This window comes from Sycon ciliatum, chromosome 6 (genome assembly GCF_964019385.1).
Source record: "Sycon ciliatum chromosome 6, ocSycCili1.1, whole genome shotgun sequence".
Taxonomy (NCBI): Eukaryota; Metazoa; Porifera; class Calcarea; order Leucosolenida; family Sycettidae; genus Sycon; species Sycon ciliatum.
Window position 1 is genome coordinate 26,063,429 of NC_088648.1, and position 21,356 is coordinate 26,084,784.

Genomic DNA, 21,356 nt, shown 5'->3' on the forward strand with positions numbered 1-21,356 from the left:
AGCACGTGACCGCTTGTTCAACCATGTTCGATTGGGAATAAAGGAGGAACGCTGCATCGCAGCCTTTTCGGACCAAAACCAATCGACTCAGCGTCCAAAAGACTACAACATATGGGCCAATCGCGGTCATCCGTGCTTTTATAAGAACGAAATGGCGCTTTTAGTGACATTTTGCATACAAATCCCCATCTAGTAGGGCGCAGTCACCTAGTTTCGGTGGAAGTGCGCGAGTTCGATTGGGATTCAAGTAGGAAGGGAGCGTCTCAGCTTCCTCGGACCGCGACCATTCGACTCAGCACCCCGAAGACTACAACTGGTGAAATTTTAATTTTTGCCTTAAAAATAAATAAATTCGACGGGTTCGCGTACCGGGCAGGTCAAGAACAAGGAGTCGTACAACTCCCTGGTCAAGAACCACCTTTCCGCTTCCGTGGGACGCCACCACCCCATGATCAGGCGTCAGATGCGGCTCCTAAACGGTGGGGGAGGATAGATCAGATCCACCAACCATAGGCCAAAGGCCTAAATCCCATTTGCCACATCCATGATTTACTCATGCCAGGCCACGAGTTCCCAATTAACTGTGGGTCGCAGCACGGTTGGAAAAATCCTTCCGCTTCCAAGCAGGACTTGAACCTGGTACCACTCGTTCATTAATCATGGTCTTAGACCAACCCACTGTGCCTGCCTGCGCCTTAAAGGGGAAGTATACCCTAAAATCAAATTTTCACCAGTTGTAGTCTTCTGGGTGCTGAGTCGAATGGTCTTGGTCCGAGGAAGCTGCGACGCTCCCTTCCTACTTGAATCCCAATCGAACTCGCGCACTTCCACCGAAACTGGGTGACTGCGCCCTACTAGATGGGGATTTGTATGCAAAATGTCACTAAAAGCGCCATTTCGTTCTTATAAAAGCACGGATGACCGCGATTGGCCCATATGTTGTAGTCTTTTGGACGCTGAGTCGACTGGTTTTGGTCCGAAAAGGCTGCGATGCAGCGTTCCTCCTTTATTCCCAATCGAACATGGTTGAACAAGCGGTCACGTGCTCCTGGGTGCCCAAATCACCTGGTCACCGCGCCAGCAGGTGACAACTTTCACACCAAGGTTCAACTCGAGTTCAACTCGAGTGACAGGACTGCACCCAAAAAAGGTCAAACAGGCTAGTAAGTTGTACCCTGCAGGCACGGTGACCAGCTGACTGGTGTACGCAGGAGCACGTGACCGCTTGTTCAACCATGTTCGATTGGGAATAAAGGAGGAACGCTGCATCGCAGCCTTTTCGGACCAAAACCAGTCGACTCAGCGTCCAAAAGACTACAACATATGGGCCAATCGCGGTCATCCGTGCTTTTATAAGAACGAAATGGCGCTTTTAGTGACATTTTGCATACAAATCCCCATCTAGTAGGGCGCAGTCACCCAGTTTCGGTGGAAGTGCGCGAGTTCGATTGGGATTCAAGTAGGAAGGGAGCGTCGCAGCTTCCTCGGACCAAGACCATTCGACTCAGCACCCAGAAGACTACAACTGGTGAAAATTTGATTTTAGGGTATACTTCCCCTTTAACTTCCCCTTTAATATTCACTGCTTACAGCAGATCCTATGTCTAATTTCGAACTCTGGATAGGGGATGCCTAATTGGCTGGACTTTATACAGGGAGTGTTGTCCACATAAAGACTCTTTATAGTTGATTTCATAGTTTGGACTCTGTACAGTTGATTTTGGACCAATGGACTCTATATAGGGGTGAAGCCAATTGGCTGGACTCTATACAGAGAGTGATGTCCATCTAAACTTTGAGCTCACAGTTGATTCCAAGTTTGGACTCTGTACAGTGGATTATGGACCGATGGACTCTATATAGGGGTTGGACATCATATAGGGGCTGGACGCTCTACTGAGTCCAACATATATGAGAAGTCGGGTGGTAGCCACCCACGGCGAACTGAATAATAAGCAGAGAAACAAAGAGAGTACTGCAAGGGGAGGGCTGACGAAAATGGTGAGATTATTTAGGACGAAGAAGCTGAAGCTTGAACTCCTTAATGTCTGTGCATGCTTTAAGTTTAAGGCTAGTTGGCAGGGAAGACCAGAGAGTGTACGCAGAGAAGATAGGAGATTTCAGAAACAGGGAGGTATTGGCACGGGGTAATGAGAAGGAATGACGTGTTGATCTGGTGGGCACAAACCAGTTATACTTAGCAAAGTGTTTTGGAGCCAGGTCTAATAAGATCATGTGTACAAGGATGCAAAGATGTTGCTGGTGTCGCTCTAAGAGGGGAGATACTGAAGCTAAACTGTAGAGACGTTGGGAGGAGAATGTTAGATTTTTGCGAAACAGGATTTTTAGAAGCAGCGCAAGGGCCTGATGAACATTGCTTCGGTCTTCGCGATGTTGGGCCTCAGCTTTCAAGCTTCCATCCATGCTATGGTGGAGTTAATGCCGGTCTGCATGGAGGTAACGAGGTTGGCCCATGGTTAGAAGTCGTTCACACCAAACCAGAGTTCCTGCTGAAAGACGGACAGAACATATGAAAGCAACATGTACTTTCATGTTAATCATGGCGGGTCAGAAGACAGCAAATAAGAACGTGACTGCTGCGTTCTGTAAAAAATAATACCGTGCTAGGCTAGAACCCTGACCGGCCAGTTCTTTGGCGTCCTACAGTACTGTACACCATTCTTATTTTCATGTTCAGTCAGACCTTGCTTATCCGGTTATCTTTCATCCCGATCCCTCGCCATCCGGAAGAAAATAACAGGTTACAGATTTACAGCATGCGTCGTGCATCCAACATACTGTATAGCAGGAAATTTGCGGACGGAAATATTTTCCGAAAAAGCCGAATTTCGACCTTTCGCACGGATTTTATTTTCGTACAGTGCTGGATGCTACAATGTAAATGCACGTGTTGGCATGCGGCACGCATGGATGGTGCACAGTGTACGTAACTTCACAGGAACAACCTTTAGTACGGAATTAATTTTAGTGCAAAAGAGGCTGTGTATGAAATCGTACGAAAATAAATTCCGTCCGAAAGTTTTCTCCTAAACAGTAACTGGTGTTTGATTATCCGGTTCCCTCGCCCTCGCCCTCGCCTACTAGTATCAAGAGATTGTTTTGTGGAAAATGGATGTGTGCCATTAAGCGAGGTCTGACTGTACAACAGTCTACCTCAATCATGTTCGTTAACTAACCCACTGTTCCTGCCTGATCCTGGGCTGCCTGCCTGCCTGATCCTGGGCTGCCTGCCTGATCCTGGGCTGCCTGATCCTGGGCTGCCTGCCTGCCTGATCCTGGGCTGCCTGATCCTGGGCTGCCTGCCTGCCTGATCCTGGGCTGCCTGCCTGCCTGATCCTGGGCTGCCTGCCTGCCTGGTCCTGGGCTGCCTGCCTGCCTGATCCTGGGTGGCCTGCCTGCCTGATCCTGGGCTGCCTGCCTGCCTGATCCTGGGCTGCCTGCCTGCCTGATCCAGGGCTGCCTGCCTGCCTGATCCTGGGCTGCCTGCCTGCCTGATCCTGGGCTGCCTGCCTGCCTGATCCTGGGCTGCCTGCCTGCCTGGTCCTGGGCTGCCTGCCTGCCTGATCCTAGGTGGCCTGCCTGCCTGATCCTGGGCTGCCTGCCTGCCTTGTCCTGGGCTGCCTGCCTGCCTGATCCTGGATGGCCAGCCTGCCTGATCCTGGGCTGCCTGCCTGCCTGATCCTGGGCTGCCTGCATGCCTGATCCTGGGCTGCCTGCCTGCCTGATCCTGGGCTGCCTGCCTGCCTGGTCCTGGGGCTGCCTGCCTGCCTGATCCTGGGCTGCCTGCCTGCCTGATCCTGGGCTGCCTGCCTGCCTGATCCTGGGGCTGCCTGCCTGCCTGATCCTGGGCTGCCTGCCTGCCTGATCCTGGGCTGCCTGCCTGCCTGGTCCTGAGTTCCCTTTAGGAGTGGACCCGGTAAATTAAATTTATGTTTACTTGCTAAAGTCTAGGCACACTTGAGTCAATTCTTCGCTCCTCGTAGCAAAATATGCTACATTTGGTACAATATTAGCTACTTTATGCGACCTTGTGTCAAAAAGACCAAAATATGCGAAAATATACGCAAGCATATTGGGGCCCTTCCTAGCAGATGCAGCGCCTAAACGGTGGGAGGTGAGTAGACCAGACCCACCACCAAGTGGTCAAATACCGAAATCCCATAAGCTGCATCCATGTTACCCTCGTGCCAGGCCACGAGTTCCCAATTAACTGTGGGTCGAAGCACGGCTGGAAAAATTCCTTCCGCATCCAAGCAGGACTTGAACCTGGTACCCTCTGTTTCTCAATCATGGTCTTAGACCATCCCACTATGCCTGCCTACCTGCGCCGTTTTCACATGCTCTGCACCAAATACTAGTGTAACTATCCACGACTGTCACAAGATAATACTCAGTCAGAAAGTGTGATCACAGGGCATCGTTCCGTGTTTTCTTCTATTTTTACATTTCATTACTGGCTCAGTGCCCGAGCTTGCAAACCATAGACTCTGGCTCAGCGCCCGAGCTTGTAAAGCCTGGACTCTGGCTCAGTGTCCGAGCTTGCAAACCCTGGACTTTGCTACTGGGAAAGAATGCTCAGACACCAAGCTAGAGAGCAGTCAGGATCCCAGCGCAGGTCGTCCATCACTTTCTCATATAATTATAATTATTAGACCATCACCCCCCCCCCCCCCCCCCCCCCCTCCCGCCATACACACACACACACACACACATACACATCCCTTCTCCTCGCCATCGACCCAGCCCAACCCAGTGAAATACTGGATGACAAGGAGATCAATCATTCATGTAAAACTCACCGGAATGTCTTGTGTATCGATTTCTTCTTATCGGGATTGAGGCGGAGCGCTATCTTCTCCAACTCGGCCAGTGTGACTTCGTGTATTGTCCTTTTGTCCACCGCCCATCTTATAACACCATACAGATTGTTCTGTAAGTCTGTACTGCCATGGCCATTGCGTGCAATAAAGTCCTGGATGGTATCTTTGAAACCGTTGGCGTTGTCCGGATCAATCAGTACCGCAACGGCTTTGGCAAAGCCCTCTGGACACACACGGGTTCAAGGAAGAAAAAGAAAGAAATGCAGCATTTCTCAGAGACATGTCGGTAGCCTATTCACGCTCCCCATGCTAGGCCCCAGAGAGAGATACCGTAAAGTCGCGGATAAAAGCCGGGTTTGCATACAAGTACATCGCGGATAGAAGCCTGAAAATCAAATAAATCAAATGCATATAAGCCTGTCGCACGTACATAGTAGAAGCCTGGCTTCTATGCAAGCGCGGATCGGGTAGGCCAAGAGTGCATGTGCTATGTACGATGCATAGTAAAACTGCCGCCATACCGGTAGTCAGTGGTAGATCTACGCGTGTCACGCGTAGAGGCATGTGCATACAAGCCTGGCAAAAATATCAGTGGTGCATATAAGCATGGCTTGGTCACAAGCCTGGTTTGCATTAAAAATGCAGAAAGCGGCTTATATGCTTATAAGCCCGGATTTTATCCGCGACTTTACGGTATATATACTTTCTACAGAGCACAGGAAATCTGAGCATATCACTCGCCATACCTGCCAACCTTTGAAAACCGGAGATTGGGACAATTCGCCATACCTGTACGTAAGTATGAACAGGTATGATTGTCTAGTCCAGGCATGCGACGAATGCACTTTTGGGTGCCTAGCACCACCCTGCGATATCGGGACAGTGCCGGCCAAATCGGGATGGCTGGCAGACATGCCCTCCATTCCACACCGCACTGAACTACATGATACTCTTCTTTGGTCGTATGACGCTGTATGTACTGCTGTTGGAGCCAACATGGCCGTCTCCAGGTATGACTATGGTGATACGGTAGATGTGAACCACCGCTGTATGTATGATGTACATGTATGCATATACAGGTGGAATCCTGATAATTTGAATATGGCTTAATTCGAACACACCGCTTAATTAGAAGTTTTTCCAGGACCGATTTCTGTCAATACGATTCCCACATAAATTTTTCTGATAATTCGAACCTCGAACCGGACATGTCCGATTAATTCGAAGTTCCACGGATTCCATTTACATAGAAAATGTGTGGGATTTGTGCTGATAATTCGAAGTTAGCAAAGTGTAATTCGAAGTTCACTCTCTCTCTCTCTCTCTCTCTCTCTCTCTTGCTCTTCCTCTTGCTCTCTCTCTCTCTGTCTCTCTCTGTCTCTCTGTCTCTCTGTCTCTCCGTCTCTCTCTCTCTCCGTCTCTCTCTCTCTCTCTCTCTCTCTCTTCTCTCTCTCTCTCTCTCTCTCTCTCTCTCTCTCTCTCTCTCTCTCTCTCTCTCTCTCTCTCTCTCGTTCATTAGCTTATTCAAGCTCAATGAACGGGGGTTAATTTCCCTCAACACTGTGAATTGAGCAGGGAGTGGCGCTTTTCGCAGGTTTGCCGAGTGGAAGGTTTGACGGGCCCAAACGACAAGTCAGTCGGCAGGAAGCGCGAGCTTCGACGTTCGAAGCAGACACTTTCTTCATGATTGTGCTTGGTGACAAAATATCAGGGCGTGGCTTATATTCTGGACAATACGGTAGGTGTTTCATATTCGATTCTACACAGATAGGCAGCAAAATGCTTACCACGGTTCACGCGGCTAACACACCCTTCCAAGCTCCTGCTGAATTCCTCCCAGTCGTGCACTTCGGACAGGAGTTTCTGTCTGAAAGACAGACAGAACATATGAAAGCGACATGTACTTTCATGTTAATAATGGCGGATCAGAAGACAGCCAGAAAAGAGAACTAACTCTGGGGTAATCACCATGCATCAACGAAGTCAGTATGATATTCCACTGATGACAGTGACCTGAAAAATGATTCTGAAAAACATTAGACTTCACATAAGAACGGAAACCGCAATGAACATGAGTTTAACGTACGCTCAGACGTATAACTCTGGATAAATATACATGTAAGACTGTACCATCAAATAAGAACGTGACTGCTGCGTTCTGTAAAAAATACTACCGTGCTAGGTTAGAACCCTGACCGGCCAGTTCTTTGGCGTCCTACAGTACTGTACACCATTCTTATTTTCATGTTCAGTCAGACCTTGCTTATCCGGTTATCTTTCATCCCGATCCCTCGCCATCCGGAAGAAAATAACAGGTTACAGATTTACAGCATGCGTCGTGCATCCAACATACTGTATAGCAGGAAATTTGCGGACGGAAATATTTTCCGAAAAAGCGGAATTTCGACCTTTCGCACGGATTTTATTTTCGTACAGTGCTGGATGCTAAATGCACGTGTTGGCATGCGGTACGCATGGATAGTGCACAGTGTACGTAGCTTCACAGGAACAAATTTTAGTACGAAATCAATTTTAGTGCAAAAGAGGCCGTGTACGAAGTCGTACGAAAATAAATTTCGTCCGAAAGTGTCCTGCTATACAGTAACCGGTGTTCAATTATCCGGTTCACTCGCCCTCGCCCTCGCCCTCGCCTACTAGTATCCTGAGATTGTTTTGTGGAAAATGGATGCGTGCCGTTAAGCGAGGTCTGACTGTACAACAGTCTACCTCAATCATGTTCATTAACTAACCCACTGTTCCTGTCTGATCCTGGGCTGCCTGCCTGCCTGATCCTGGGCTGCCTGCCTGTCTGATCCTGGGCTGCCTGCCTGCCTGATCCTGGGCTGCCTGCCTGCCTGATCCTGGGCTGCCTGCCTGCCTGATCCTGGGCTGCCTGCCTGTCTGATCCTGGGCTGCCTGCCTGCCTGATCCTGGGCTGCCTGCCTGCCTGATCCTGGGCTGCCTGCCTGCCTGATCCTGGGCTGCCTGCCTGTCTGATCCTGGGCTGCCTGCCTGCCTGATCCTGGGCTGCCTGCCTGTCTGATCCTGGGCTGCCTGCCTGTCTGATCCTGGGCTGCCTGCCTGTCTGATCCTGGGCTGCCTGCCTGCCTGATCCTGGGCTGCCTGCGTGCCTGATCCTGGGCTGCCTGCCTGTCTGATCCTGGGCTGCCTGCCTGCCTGATCCTGGGCTGCCTCCCTGCCTTATCCTGGGCTGCCTGCCTGCCTGATCCTGGGCTGCCTGCCTGCCTGATCCTGGGCTGCCTGCCTGTCTGATCCTGGGCTGCCAGCCTGCCTGATCCTGGGCTGCCTGCCTGCCTGATCCTGGGCTGCCTGCCTGCCTGATCCTGGGCTGCCTGCCTTCCTGATCCTGGGCTGCCTGCCTACCTGATCCTGGGCTGCCTGCCTGTCTGATCCTGGGCTGCCTGCCTGCCTGATCCTGGGCTGCCTGCCTACCTGATCCTGGGCTGCCTGCCTACCTGATCCTGGGCTGCCTGCCTGTCTGATCCTGGGCTGCCTGCCTGCCTGATCCTGGGCTGCCTGCCTACCTGGTCCTGAGTTCCCTTTAGGAACGGACCGGGTAATTAAATTTACGTTTACTTGCTAAAGTCTAGGCACACTTGAGTCATTGTTTATCAGGGGCGTCGCACACGGTACGGTCACTACGGTATCGACCGTTCCACTTTTTGCCCCAGATACCCCGTTAATCAACAAAATGCACTGATCTGGGACCCAAAATTCCAAGAGTTTTGGCTCAGCCACCACTCCCTCACGAGTAAATTGTACTTCAGATGGCTGACCGTACCACACTGAAATACCTTCCCACGCCCCTGTTTATACGTTGGTCTACTGTGCTTGGTGGTATTCTAGCATTGTTCTTTCTACGGCACTCCGTTCTACGGCACTCCGTTCTACGGCAACCGACAGTATCGTACCCTTCAATGTGTGTGTTGGTGCCATTGTTACCTATGTCTCTTTGTACGTCAGTATGACAGTGGAGCGAGAAATAGAGGTCAAGTCTGTAGATGAATTGAGACATATGTGTGTAGGCAATGCCATACCTGCCAGCCCTTGGAAACCTGAGATGGGGGATAATGACATAATGCATGCGTCGAATACACTTTTTGGTGCCTATTACCACCCTCGATATCGGGACGGTCACGGGGCCAAATCGGGATAGCTGGCAGGTATGCAATGTTGCCATCCAAACCGATCAAAACACAGCCAGCTACTTACCCTTGTGGCCAGTTGTCTGAAGCTGCTGCAGCAGCACCAGCAGCAACACCAGCACCAGCGGGGAATGAACCTAGCACAAAGGTGACAGAAGACAAGTAGAGGAGAGAAGGTTTAATGGGAAGCCTTGTCAGTAGTACTGTAGGGGTAGTGAGTTGTGATCTGCTACCCACAAACACACAAACACACAAACACAACGGATTGTACACACACACACACGCACGCGGGCGTGCACACACACACCACAGGCAGACATATGCACACACACATGCACATGCACGCACACGCACACACACACACACACACACACACACACACACACACATACACGCGCATACAAACACATACAAACACATACTAACACACGCACACATGCGTGCACGTACAAGCACACACAGACACAGAGATACATACTACCAAGAGTACATAACCCCCCAGAGTGTGCAACGCCGATCCAGCTCTGCATAGGGTCTTGGTCGAGCGGAATCGGATCTTCTGATGTCATGCGTACACTCCACACCAGCTCAAGGCCGGTCTCGAGGCAGGGCACCATTGTTTTTGATCCAAGAGTCCCCGCGACTCCCCGGGTTCCCCTCAGATGTGTACGGTATTATGACGCAAAGATCCGATTCCGCTCTAACAAGACCCTATAGCTGTATACAGAGCTGGATCAGGCGTTTCACACTCTGGGGGGTTATGTACTCTTGATACTACCTCCATTCCAAAACACATACTACCTCCATTCCAAAATATATACTAATGCACACACACACACACATGCGAGCACACACACACACACCATTGGACCATTGGACGCCCATCGCCGGAGGCGATGATAGCGATGCTACGGCAGAAGCCATAGCAGCTTGTGCTGGGATTGCACCATTCAACAGCTTGCAAGGCTGAAGAATTGACCACCACTATTCCGCCTGGTCTACACCACACAATTTTGTGTTTCCAATGTTCAGTGTGACAGTGTATACAGGTAGCAGAAGTACAGGTCGAAAATTGGATGCGGCTAAAATGGGTTTTAGCCCTGGGAGGCCTAAATTTAAATGGGCCGAAAATAAGTAGATTTACAGTACGGCACAAAAATGCGTTGGCACAAGGTGGCTGTGCTCGTCCCAAAGCTTCATGACTTTTACTGTGACTTTCCCAAGATTGATATCACAGCACCAAAAAGTGGTAGCGCGGGACCCACTTGGTAGACGTTTCCATTTTTACTCGCTGCATATGGACATTGGTGGTCTCATGATTCTGACTCCGGAATGCCATCTTCAAGTGTCGTTATCGCATTATATTAGGGTTCTATCAAATCTAAATTCTTACCTGTTGCCTGATCTTGTTTGCCAGGATCTGTTGTTTTGGACACGGGAGTGGCAGATTCTGCAAATACAGAAAAAGAGGCCAGAGCATGATAATGTTAACAAGTGCATTTCCAGCGTTGGTCTATTGGTCAAAAAAGTAGGGATAACAGCGAACGCAGTGCGCAGCGTGTTCGCGCATATTTTACGTCGTACAAAAATCTATGAGGCGCACGGCCGACTAGAAAAACGGCGATTGCAGAAATCAGGTCACGGGTCAGGCTCAGAGCAGGCCGGCCAGGAGTGAAATTCAAATCTCGACAAGAAGGCTGTTTGTGGGTTTGTTTGAGCTCGATCCGTTCAGGAAAGGAGACATCAGGAGCTAATATTCTTTGGTGCCTATGACTGGTAAACGTTCTCAAGCAAAGACATGACAGAGGAAGAAGACGTTCGTAGCTGGATGGAGCTATGTTTGCACCAAAGAACCGTACTCGTATTTGATGTGTGAACAGGCCACCTGATGTCAGTGGTGACCTTTGGTTACGTCGGAAACTTGTTGATTCTGCTCTAGCCATGCCCAGCAGGTTCCAAGACTTGGGCCCCTACTCCCTAGTCTAGACAGCCATGACCAGAAACTACTTGGGCAATAGACTTAGGTCCTCGACGCAAGAACAAGTAGTAGTGCCTAGGGATGAAATGGATTTTACAACATTCGACTAGGTTCACTCCAAATGGATGTTGAAGAGAATTCGATTCGCTACTTCAAGGTGTTTAACGTTCATTGATGCATGCGTAGGTATATGCAGTACCATGCTTGTACTGCAAATATCAATGTGCATGTATATCGTGCAGAGCTGAGCCAGCCACCATCGGTCCCAGGCCCCCATTACAGGTAACAGCAGCTATTCATTGAAGAAAGTGACTGCAGATCGTCCAATTCTTGGTTGTTTTCCGAATGCGATGGAGTGCTTGTGTGGACATTTGGGGGGGGGGGGGGGGGCTTTATCTATATCATGGCCAGCAATCGAGGACATCTGAGAGTTGTAATTTTTGTACTCCACCGAGGTGTGATTTTTGGCGTGCTGGGCCAAGCACAAGGAAGCCATCTGCAAAAAAACCTGCAGAAAATGGTTGTTGTTTGATCCTTTGGTGTAATCTTTGTTTCTAGTCGAAGCTAGTTGCTGTTTGGAGCAGAAACGCTGAAATTGACTATTTTCTGCATGTACTCATACCTGTACTCATGTACTCAGTCATGCAGTCTCACTCGTATTTTAGCTCTTTTTCTGGAATGGATGCTGCTCTGCGCCCCTTGGTGAACATTTCCTGCGCTCGTGGAGCAGCTGAAAAGGACCACTGGTATGTCTAGTTCCTGGTTTGAAAGTGGAGAGTCGACTTTTGTGCCTTGAAAAAGGAGTAGAGAGCGATAAAGGTACGTCTGTTGCTTATTTTTGAGTGCTCCTCGTACATTTTTGATCGTGATAGAAATTCTCAGACCAAAGTCAGACCAAAGTCAGCGCGATGATGGCCGTACAGTTTTCTTGTGGATTTTTTAGTTGTTTCATCTCGTATCTATGTCAGTATCGTGATGGTGAAGTGGAGAGGGTGATTTTCTTCCTCTAGGCTTCGTTCGGCCGACTTTGCTTCGTCCTCGTTGAAAAGTGATCCTGAAAAAAATGTCGATTCGCAAAATTATGTTGATTTTGAATGTACGTGATGACATGCGATTGCTGGCTATGGTGTACGTGATCTGCACAGTGTATTCGCTGATATCCCTTACCAAAGCAATTTAGGTCCGTGATGCATTCAAAAATCCCCTCGTGTTATTGACTCATCATCATTTCAGATATTTATATTGGCTGCATACTCAATCTGCGGACAGAACTGTTCCGTCCTTCGTGAAATCATCAGCGCAGCACAGAGAAAATGAGGCCGAAGCTGATAGCAATGAAAAATAAATTTTCCAAAGCCATATTTAATTTAAACCAGGCCCTATCGTACCTTGCCAGATTGGCTGCATAAGACGGCTATACATTGAACAATGAAATTCATGCACATGTAGATGATAATGTGATTGAAAGTGAGTGTTCCAGGTTACACCAGTAAAAGCAGCTGCTAAGCTTGCCTCTAGACGTTTTCCAGCAGACACCAACTTTCGATCAGCTAGTACTGCGCGTCACTCCACATCTTAACAACATGGTTGAACGCACAAAAGGAGTAAGGCGTTCCACAAGTCACTGAGTGATCTCACCTGCTGGTTTTCTGTACTTGTCGATGGGGTCCAGCTTCTCCAGGATCTTCCTTACACTGGCCATGACATGCGCGTTGCGAATACACTCCAGGAAGTCATGGAACGACTCATCGTCTCCTGTTCGTACCGCATCCAACAAGGCCTCGTTTTGCTTAGCCGAACCTGTGTAAGCTTCAAACTTAATCTTTTGGTTGTTTGTAATCAGTTGTCTACTCTCGCACTCAGTTCGTAATGTTTCCGCTGTGAAAGTACGGATCATTTCAGGGAGAAGTCTGATGAAAACTGGACTCTCCCACGACATCTTCAATGACCTTCACAGCACCGACAGTCTTCCCTAAATTGCAGCAAACAGAAACCGAGCATGAGAACAGAAAGCCATCAATGCATAATTTCACTCTTTGAATCCATAGTACGGAAAGATACCTTTGTAAGACGTATTTCGTCATCAGCTGTGGCCGTCCATCACTGCCATACCATGGAAGTCAAGGGGAAAGCATGCGGTCGACAAATCAATTGCTACATTGTGCGCATTCAACTACAATAATGTGATACTATGCAAGGTAAGAATAGTCCAGTGTCTGCTCTAGAGCTGGGTCAGCAGGGTCAGCGACCCGGTTGGGGGGGGGATCCTTGGACCCATTTGGCAAAAGAACACCGGGTCATTTGCGACCCGGTTGGAGGGGGGGGGGGTACTTGGACCCGTTTGGCAAAAGAACACCAGGTCACTTGCGACCCAGTTGGAGGGGGGTACTTGGACCCGTTTGGCAAAAGAACACCAGGTCACTTGCGACCCAGTTGGAGGGGGGTACTTGGACCCGTTTGGCAAAAGAACACCAGGTCACTTGCGACCCGGTTGGAGGGGGTACTTGGACCCGTTTGGCAAAAGAACACCAGGTCACTTGCGACCCGGTTGGGAATGCATACATGTATGCTACATATACATGTACTTTGTACATCGCGGTGTCCTAATACATCACGGTGTCCTAATACATCACGGTGTCCTAATACATCACGGTGTCCTAATACATCACGGTGTCCTAATATATTTACGGCTCGCTGCTGCACATGCAGTAGGCTAGCGGCGCTTGAACGTACCCGGCTCTGACACTGTTGGAAGATTTGTGCCGGGCACGCATGTACTCGGTTGGTTTGAAATCCGAGAGCAAACACTGAATCCTATGTCCCACTCTACTGCTTCAGAAGGATATGTAGGGTTGCACGATGCGTACCTCAAATTGATGCGAATTTCCACTGATAAGTGTCACCAGAAATCCCTTTGGAAACTAATGCCAAATTTGAATTCTAGGCCAAGACATGAAGGCAATAATCGAAAGCCCAACACAACCAATCCACAACCAACAGACATGGATTCGTTTTTACACAAACGTTTTTCTTCTAGAAATTATCATTGACTGCTTCTGGTAGACGAGTAAAGAGAATAATAATTATTCCCGTAGCTATGCAGAAGACGTTACTTCAGTAGCGTCTGGCGCTAGCCAGGGTCCACACAGCTTTAATGGTGTACTAGCTGTGCTAGTACTTGTTAGCAACAATCCGAACTAGCGCACACACTGCACTGCATTGCTTTGTACTGCATTCAAGACTGACGTCATGCGCTTTGTTTTGCTGCGTAATCACAAATGGCACCAGCCCATTTTTGCGGAAAAGAAAAACAAATCTTGCTTGCCCTGTTGTGCTCTTCCAGACAACGGATCGTGCTTCAGCAGTGTTTCTTTTCCTTTCGTAGCTTTGCTGCCAGCCCGAGTGTCACCTCGACACTGTATTTCTTCAGTATGTCTGACCTTACTGTCGACACTGTCAAGGCAATGCCTTGCCAAGCCCTCCGCGGCGAGCCTTCTCAGCGCGGCTTGAATCCGAAAGGAAACTTAGTAAAAGTATTTTACAGCACCGTTTGCTGGCACAACTAGCCCTTGGTAGTGAGGTCTGCTCCGGCCAGGAGAACCAGCAACATGACAGTGCGGACACGGCTCGCGAGCCCAGAAGCCCGACGTGCACCAATGCCTCCTCCGCCAGCTCAGGTGACGCGGGCTCAACGGATCTCTGCGCTCCCGTACGGGACGAGGTGTAGTCGGCTTTGTCGGCCGCCATTTTATTATTATCGGAGAGCATTGCGCCGCTCCTCACCCAAGGCCAAGGCAATGCGGCAGCTGCCGCCACTACGCCAGGCCAAGCTCCTGTAATCCACCCGATCAGCCACCTGCACCAGCTGTGCCCAAGGCTGTGCAAGAACGTATCTTGCGAGGGGAGTTCGTAGATTTTTCAAGTTTGTTGCCTGAAATTCTTGCACACTTCCGGCCCAACATTCCGGCTGGTGCACAGCCCGAATAACGATAGCCAGCTAAATATCGTTGAGTCGGATGACGCGAAGCAGGTGCGTCGCAAGGTTCACGATAATTACACATGTAGCTACCCTGCTCGAGGCATGGACCACATACATGTCTGTTATCACGGCTGCGGCCCTACACCGCACTGCTGAACTGATTGCGTACCAGCAGTTGATCCTGACTGCTAACTGCCAGTTCTTCCCAAGCGCGTGGCTAGAGTACGACCGCCAGCTGCGGATGCTCGTGGCCCAGTAACCAGGCACGAAGAGGTTGGACACCATCGACGTGAACCTATGGCAGATAGCTGTCACAGGCCATGCACACCCAAAATGCGCTCAATGTAAGACGGTCCATCCAGGGGCGGTTTGTGTCCTTTTCGTCCCGAAGCCAGCAGCATTTACCTCCAGTGGTCGCAACCATACCAGCGACGGCCAAGAAATCTGCCGCAACTTCAATGGAGGTCGCTGTTCTTCGTCGTCGTGCCGCTTCTCCCACACCTGCAGCCAGTGTGGCAAGGACCACCCATGCATCATGTGCAACCAGCAGCAGCGCGGAGCCAATCGGCCACCCCGCCGCTCCTAGCAGAATGGCTACTGAATCGCTTGACTCGGTACGTAGCTTCTTTCCTATACACTCTGCAGACACCACACTGCTAGCCGACCACTTTGCCCGCCTGTTACGTAACCACTCAGATCAATCATGTGTTGCGTATGTTCTCCATGGCCTGCGCCGTGGCTTTACTCTTGGATCTGCCGGCCAACACGACATTTCGGTTTTCTCTAATAATCTACCATTGGCTTTCACTCACTCGGCATTTATATTCGAGCAATTAGCTGCTTCCTGCGCCCGCAGCGAGACCACAGGCCCATTTCCGTCACCTCCATTTCAGTTCATGCGCCGCTCTGGTATTGGTGCCATCCCCAAAAAGAACGGCAAGCCGCGAATGATCCACCATCTGTCTAGTCCGGAAGGCACCGGCGCGAACGACAGCATTCCTGCCGAGCCGCTCTCTCTGCACTACGCGAGCATTGACAACGCGATCAACATCATCATGTCATGCCCACAGCCTGTGTATTTGTCCAAGCTCGATGTACGCAGTGCATTTCGGCAGATCCCAGTCCGCCGCCAGGACTTCGCTGGGAAGGCTCCTACTACTACGAGCGCTTTCTGCCTTTCGGCCTCCGCTCCAGCCCAGCCGTCTTTGACTCAGTAGCCACAGCAGTCAACTGGATCATGCAGCACGAGTTTGCTATAGATCACCGGCTTCACTACCTCGATGACTTTCTCGATATCTCCACTGGTTTGGCTGCAGCCAACCAGCAACTCACCATCTCCCCTCCGGGCGTTCACGTATCTCGGCACTCCTCTTTGCTCCATCCCAGCTCGAAGGGCCATCACCATCATTGACCTTCCTTGGTATTGTCCTAGACTGCGAGCGCCACGAAGCTCGGCTACCAGAGGACAAGCTGTCCGAGATCCGTGCGCCACTCATGGCTACTATCAGCGAGCGCAGCATCGGCCAGCGTCAACTCGAGTCCCTCCTGGGGAAGCTCACTTTTGCTGCCCGAGTCATCGTTCCTGGACACACATTCATGCGTGAACTATGATCAGCGTGCCCTGAACTGTATCTGTGTATGCGAGTGCGGTGCATAAAGCCCACCTTGAGAATGGGTTTGCCGGCCCCTTAGTAGATGCGTGGCTTCTGAAGAGGGTGTTGAAGGGCATCCAGCGATGCCATGGTACGGCTGCACTCACCCCTCGCCTTCCTATAACTATGCCAATCCTACGACACCTGACGGATGCACGCCGGAAAAGTAGTATCCTGAATGGCCATGACAAGCTGCTCTACCAAGCCGCCATGCTGCTTCTTTGGATTTCGTCGGTGCGCTGAATTCACTAATGGCATCACACGGGGCTGTACTAGCTCCCCTGGTGACGGACGCCTGCAACTCTTCCTGCTTTCATCCAAGACGGACCCATTCGGTAAAGGCGTTACTAGTGACATTGGCCCGTCTGTACCGCCGTACTGCCCGGTCCGTGCCATTGTTAGCTACCCATCTGTCACTCGTCGCGAGGGACCGGAGCAACTCTTGTTCGTACTCTCGAACAGACAGCAGCTGACCAGGCAGTCATTCACAGTAACAGTATGGTCTCTTGTCGCTGCGGCCGGTGTACCATCCCAGTCGAACTACTCCGGGCATTCGGTCCACATTGGTGCAGCCACCACCGCTGCTATGGCTAGTGCCCCCGACTCCTTCTTCCGAGTGGCAGGTCAGTGGAAAGAGCGATGCGTGTCTACGCTACATCCAGACTACAACAAGCGCATAGCGCCAGCTATCGTCCCGGCTTGCTGCCGTGCCATGGATGCCATGATCCCCAACTCGGGTGAGTAATGAGCTACTGAACTCTAGCTGCGCAATGCTTGCCTGTGCTGACATTAATTGACCCTTGCTGTGCGTCAATAGTGCTTAGCTAACGGAGTGCTGGTTTCATGGGTCCACTCTCACAACTGGTGTTATCTAGCTATTTGCTGCGGCTCTGCCTTGCGCTATATTACATCCATTTAGCATTGCAGCTCTACGTTGAGCTAACAGCAGCTCTACTTTGAGCTAACAGCAGCTCTACTTTGAGCTAACAGCAGCTCTACTTTGAGCTAACCGCAGCTCTACTTTGAGCTAACCGCAGCTCTACTTTGAGCTAACAGCAGCTCTACTTTGAGCTAACAGCAGCTCTACTTTGAGCTAACCGCAGCTCTACTTTGAGCTAACCGCAGCTCTACTTTGAGCTAACAGCAGCTCTACTTTGAGCTAACAGCAGCTCTACCTTGAGCTAACAGCAGCTCTACTTTGAGCTAACAGCAGCTCTACTTTGAGCTAACAGCAGCTCTACTTTGAGCTAACAGCAGCTCTACTTTGAGCTAATCGCAGCTCTACTTTGAGCTAACAGCAGCTCTACTTTGAGCTAACCGCAGCTCTACTTTGAGCTAACCGCAGCTCTACTTTGAGCTAACCGCAGCTCTACTTTGAGCTAACAGCAGCTCTGCTCTGAGCTAACACCAGCTCTACTTTGAGCTTCAAACCAGTTGTTTCGAAACCAGCACTCCTCAATCCAAAGATGCCTCTTTGTTGACTTGTTTGTGTGAGGGATGGGGCTAATGGTGTACTAGCTGTGCTAGTACTTGTTAGCAACAATCCGAACTAGCGCACACACTGCACTGCATTGCTTTGTACTGCATTCAAGACTGACGTCATGCGCTTTGTTTTGCTGCGTAATCACAAATGGCACCAGCCCATTTTTGCGGAAAAGAAAAACAAATCTTGCTTGCCCTGTTGTGCTCTTCCAGACAACGGATCGTGCTTCAGCAGTGTTTCTTTTCCCACCATCCCTCCCTATCCAACTTATTCACACCATCATAATATTATCGTACCCACTAACCGGGTCCACTCTCACAACTGGTGTTATCTAGCTATTTGCTGCGGCTCTGCCTTGCGCTATATTACATCCATTTAGCATTGCAGCTCTACGTTGAGCTAACAGCAGCTCTACTTTGAGCTAACAGCAGCTCTACTTTGAGCTAACAGCAGCTCTACTTTGAGCTAACCGCAGCTCTACTTTGAGCTAACCGCAGCTCTACTTTGAGCTAACAGCAGCTCTACTTTGAGCTAACAGCAGCTCTACTTTGAGCTAACCGCAGCTCTACTTTGAGCTAACCGCAGCTCTACTTTGAGCTAACAGCAGCTCTACTTTGAGCTAACAGCAGCTCTACCTTGAGCTAACAGCAGCTCTACTTTGAGCTAACAGCAGCTCTACTTTGAGCTAACAGCAGCTCTACTTTGAGCTAACAGCAGCTCTACTTTGAGCTAATCGCAGCTCTACTTTGAGCTAACAGCAGCTCTACTTTGAGCTAACCGCAGCTCTACTTTGAGCTAACCGCAGCTCTACTTTGAGCTAACCGCAGCTCTACTTTGAGCTAACAGCAGCTCTGCTCTGAGCTAACACCAGCTCTACTTTGAGCTTCAAACCAGTTGTTTCGAAACCAGCACTCCTCAATCCAAAGATGCCTCTTTGTTGACTTGTTTGTGTGAGGGATGGGGCTAATTTGGTGTTTGTGTGTTTGTTTGTGTCACGCCTGGCGCTATCCGTATCTGACGGCAAAAAAGCATAGGATGTTATACATTTTTCAATTCTCCTTTTTTTCAGGCATATCCTGGGATTCGAACCCGCACTATCGCCCTACATGCATTCCCCCATACACTTCGCATTCATACCCATTCTTCCAAGTTGCTTTACGTTATTATCTTGCGTTTGAAAGCCCTATTTGAATATTGCGGGCAGCTGTATGTGGCCAGCTGTGTTTGATGGTACGGCACGGTACGGGAGACGGTGTCGTATTACCCTCGATCGTACCTGTCCCGTACCTATCCCCTACCGTACCGTGCCATCAAAGACGGCTGGCCACAATGCATATTCAAATAGGGCTTTCAAATGCAAGATCACAATGTGAAACAACTTGGAAGAATTAGTATGTGTGCGAAGTGGGCAGCTGTATGTGGCCAGCTGTGTTTGATGGTACGGTACGGTACGGGAGACGGTGTCGTATTACCCTCGATCGTACCTGTCCCGTACCTATCCCCTACCGTACCGTGCCATCAAAGACGGCTGGCCACAATGCATTTTCAAATAGGGCTTTCAAGTGCAAGATCACAATATGAAACAACTTGGAAGAATTAGTATATGTGCGAAGTGTATCGGGGGATGCATGCAGGGCGCGCGATAGTGCGAGTTCGAATCCCAGGTTATGTCTTGAAAAAAAAAGGAATTTTTTAAAGAATTTATAACATCCCTATGCTTTTTTTTTGTCTAGGTCATCAAGGCAAAAAAGCATAGCGTAGGGCCCTGAGCTTCCAAGCTCTCTCGTTCCCGCCTGGCGCTATCCCGTATCTATCCCGTACCGTACCATCAAGAGAATGAGTATGTATAGTAGCATAATGTATAGCATTAAAGCGGTCAACACCAAGAAATGAGTGACTGTAGAGGCCTGGCATGTACATTTATGTATGCGAAGTGCATCGGGGGGAATGCATGCAGGGCGATAGTGCAGTAACGTATGGCGCTAGCCAGGTTCCACAAAAACTTCCTCCGTTAACAAAAACTTCGTGATGGATTTTGATGGATAAGAAAACGCTTAGAACAACTTTCCTTAGCCACGAGACTCACGTCGCTCTGCAGACTTCTGAAAGAATGCATGGTCAATCAGCACTCGAATCTGGGCTTTGCGCAGGTTGAACAAGAACCTGAATTCAGAAATATTTGATTGCGCCGTACTATCGGGCAGCTGCTTGTTTCTTTCGCTCAGGGTCCTACGCTATGCTTTGTTGCTAGCCCATCATGCATGTTATTCGAACAGATGGAAACGTTTTGCAATACAATGATGTAGTCGATCAGTTCGTTGTGGTATGGTTGGGCATTGTAGCCGTCATGGTCGACGTATAACACTATAAGACCGCAACGAAGTCGGGGCCAAAGAGAAAGTTCCATCAGTTCTAATAACATGCATGATGAGCTAGGCAAAAAAGCATAGCGTAGAGCCCTGAGCTTCCAAGCTCTCTCGTTAGCAGCTACAAGTGTTTTTTTCCGTTGTTGTGACTGTACACGATTTAGTAGGCTCTCTTGAGCCCACTCATGATTACAAGATTTCTTTTCAATGCCCATCATTTCCAGCCCGCATTCAGCTTTCGTTGATGTGCACGGTACACTTGCCCGCCTCCGGAAGAGCTTCTGGCAAGCGAGCGTTTACTAGCAGCTCAGGTCAGTGCCGAAATTTTTGCGAATGCTTGCTCTCCGGCTCCCTTCGATTTCTAGCGGGACATGGGAATCCAGTGCGATACTACACCGTCACAGGACGTACATGACGATGTGCATAATTGCATTGTCCACCTCCTACTATGCCGGCCGCCCGCCCCCTGCGGAACTAGTGGAGACATCCTCTCAGTCTCAGACCCCAGTTCACACACATCCTATTGATATTGCTTGCAGACTGAGATCGAGGAGTGAAATCCTGCGCCAAGTTCGTTCAGGAAAACAAGAAAAAAACATTAATTTGCTCTGAGATCCCCGAATAGTTCTTACCGTGATGTGTTTGCGTGACAGTCCAACAGCGAGCTAGCGCAGCCCTGTGGAGTATCTAGACTATTCCGCTTTTCCAGCAGGGTTATGGTCTGCTTGGGCAAGCGGACACCCACGAACCAACAGACCCAAACCACAGTAAATCCAGGAAGACTTGAGTTGAACAAAGCACAACGACTATTATTGTACTGCGCTCAGATCAAGATTCAAAGTCGGCTCCACAGGATACGCCTCCTGCACAGTCTGTGATCTGTTGTGTCGC

General features: G+C 49.8%; 1 protein-coding gene across 3 annotated transcripts; it reads right to left on the reverse strand.

The window, feature by feature from the left end:
• Positions 1-1,838: 1,838 nt before the first annotated feature.
• LOC135819809 (uncharacterized) lies at positions 1,839-21,289 on the reverse strand. 3 transcript variants are annotated; one of them, XM_065333080.1, is made up of 7 exons: positions 21,098-21,288; positions 12,624-12,957; positions 10,401-10,457; positions 9,075-9,144; positions 6,629-6,708; positions 4,821-5,064; positions 1,839-2,507 (listed from the first exon to the last, which is right to left on the reverse strand). In XM_065333080.1, exons 2-7 carry the CDS (start codon positions 12,922-12,924, stop codon positions 2,489-2,491), a joined length of 771 nt encoding a protein of 256 aa, XP_065189152.1. In that variant the 5' UTR covers positions 12,925-12,957; positions 21,098-21,288; the 3' UTR covers positions 1,839-2,488. The 3 variants fall into 3 exon arrangements, with proteins under 3 accessions (XP_065189152.1, XP_065189151.1, XP_065189153.1); XM_065333079.1 differs by having other exon boundaries at positions 1,839-2,510; XM_065333081.1 differs by lacking the exon at positions 10,401-10,457 and having other exon boundaries at positions 1,839-2,510; positions 21,098-21,289.
• Positions 21,290-21,356: the final 67 nt, after the last annotated feature.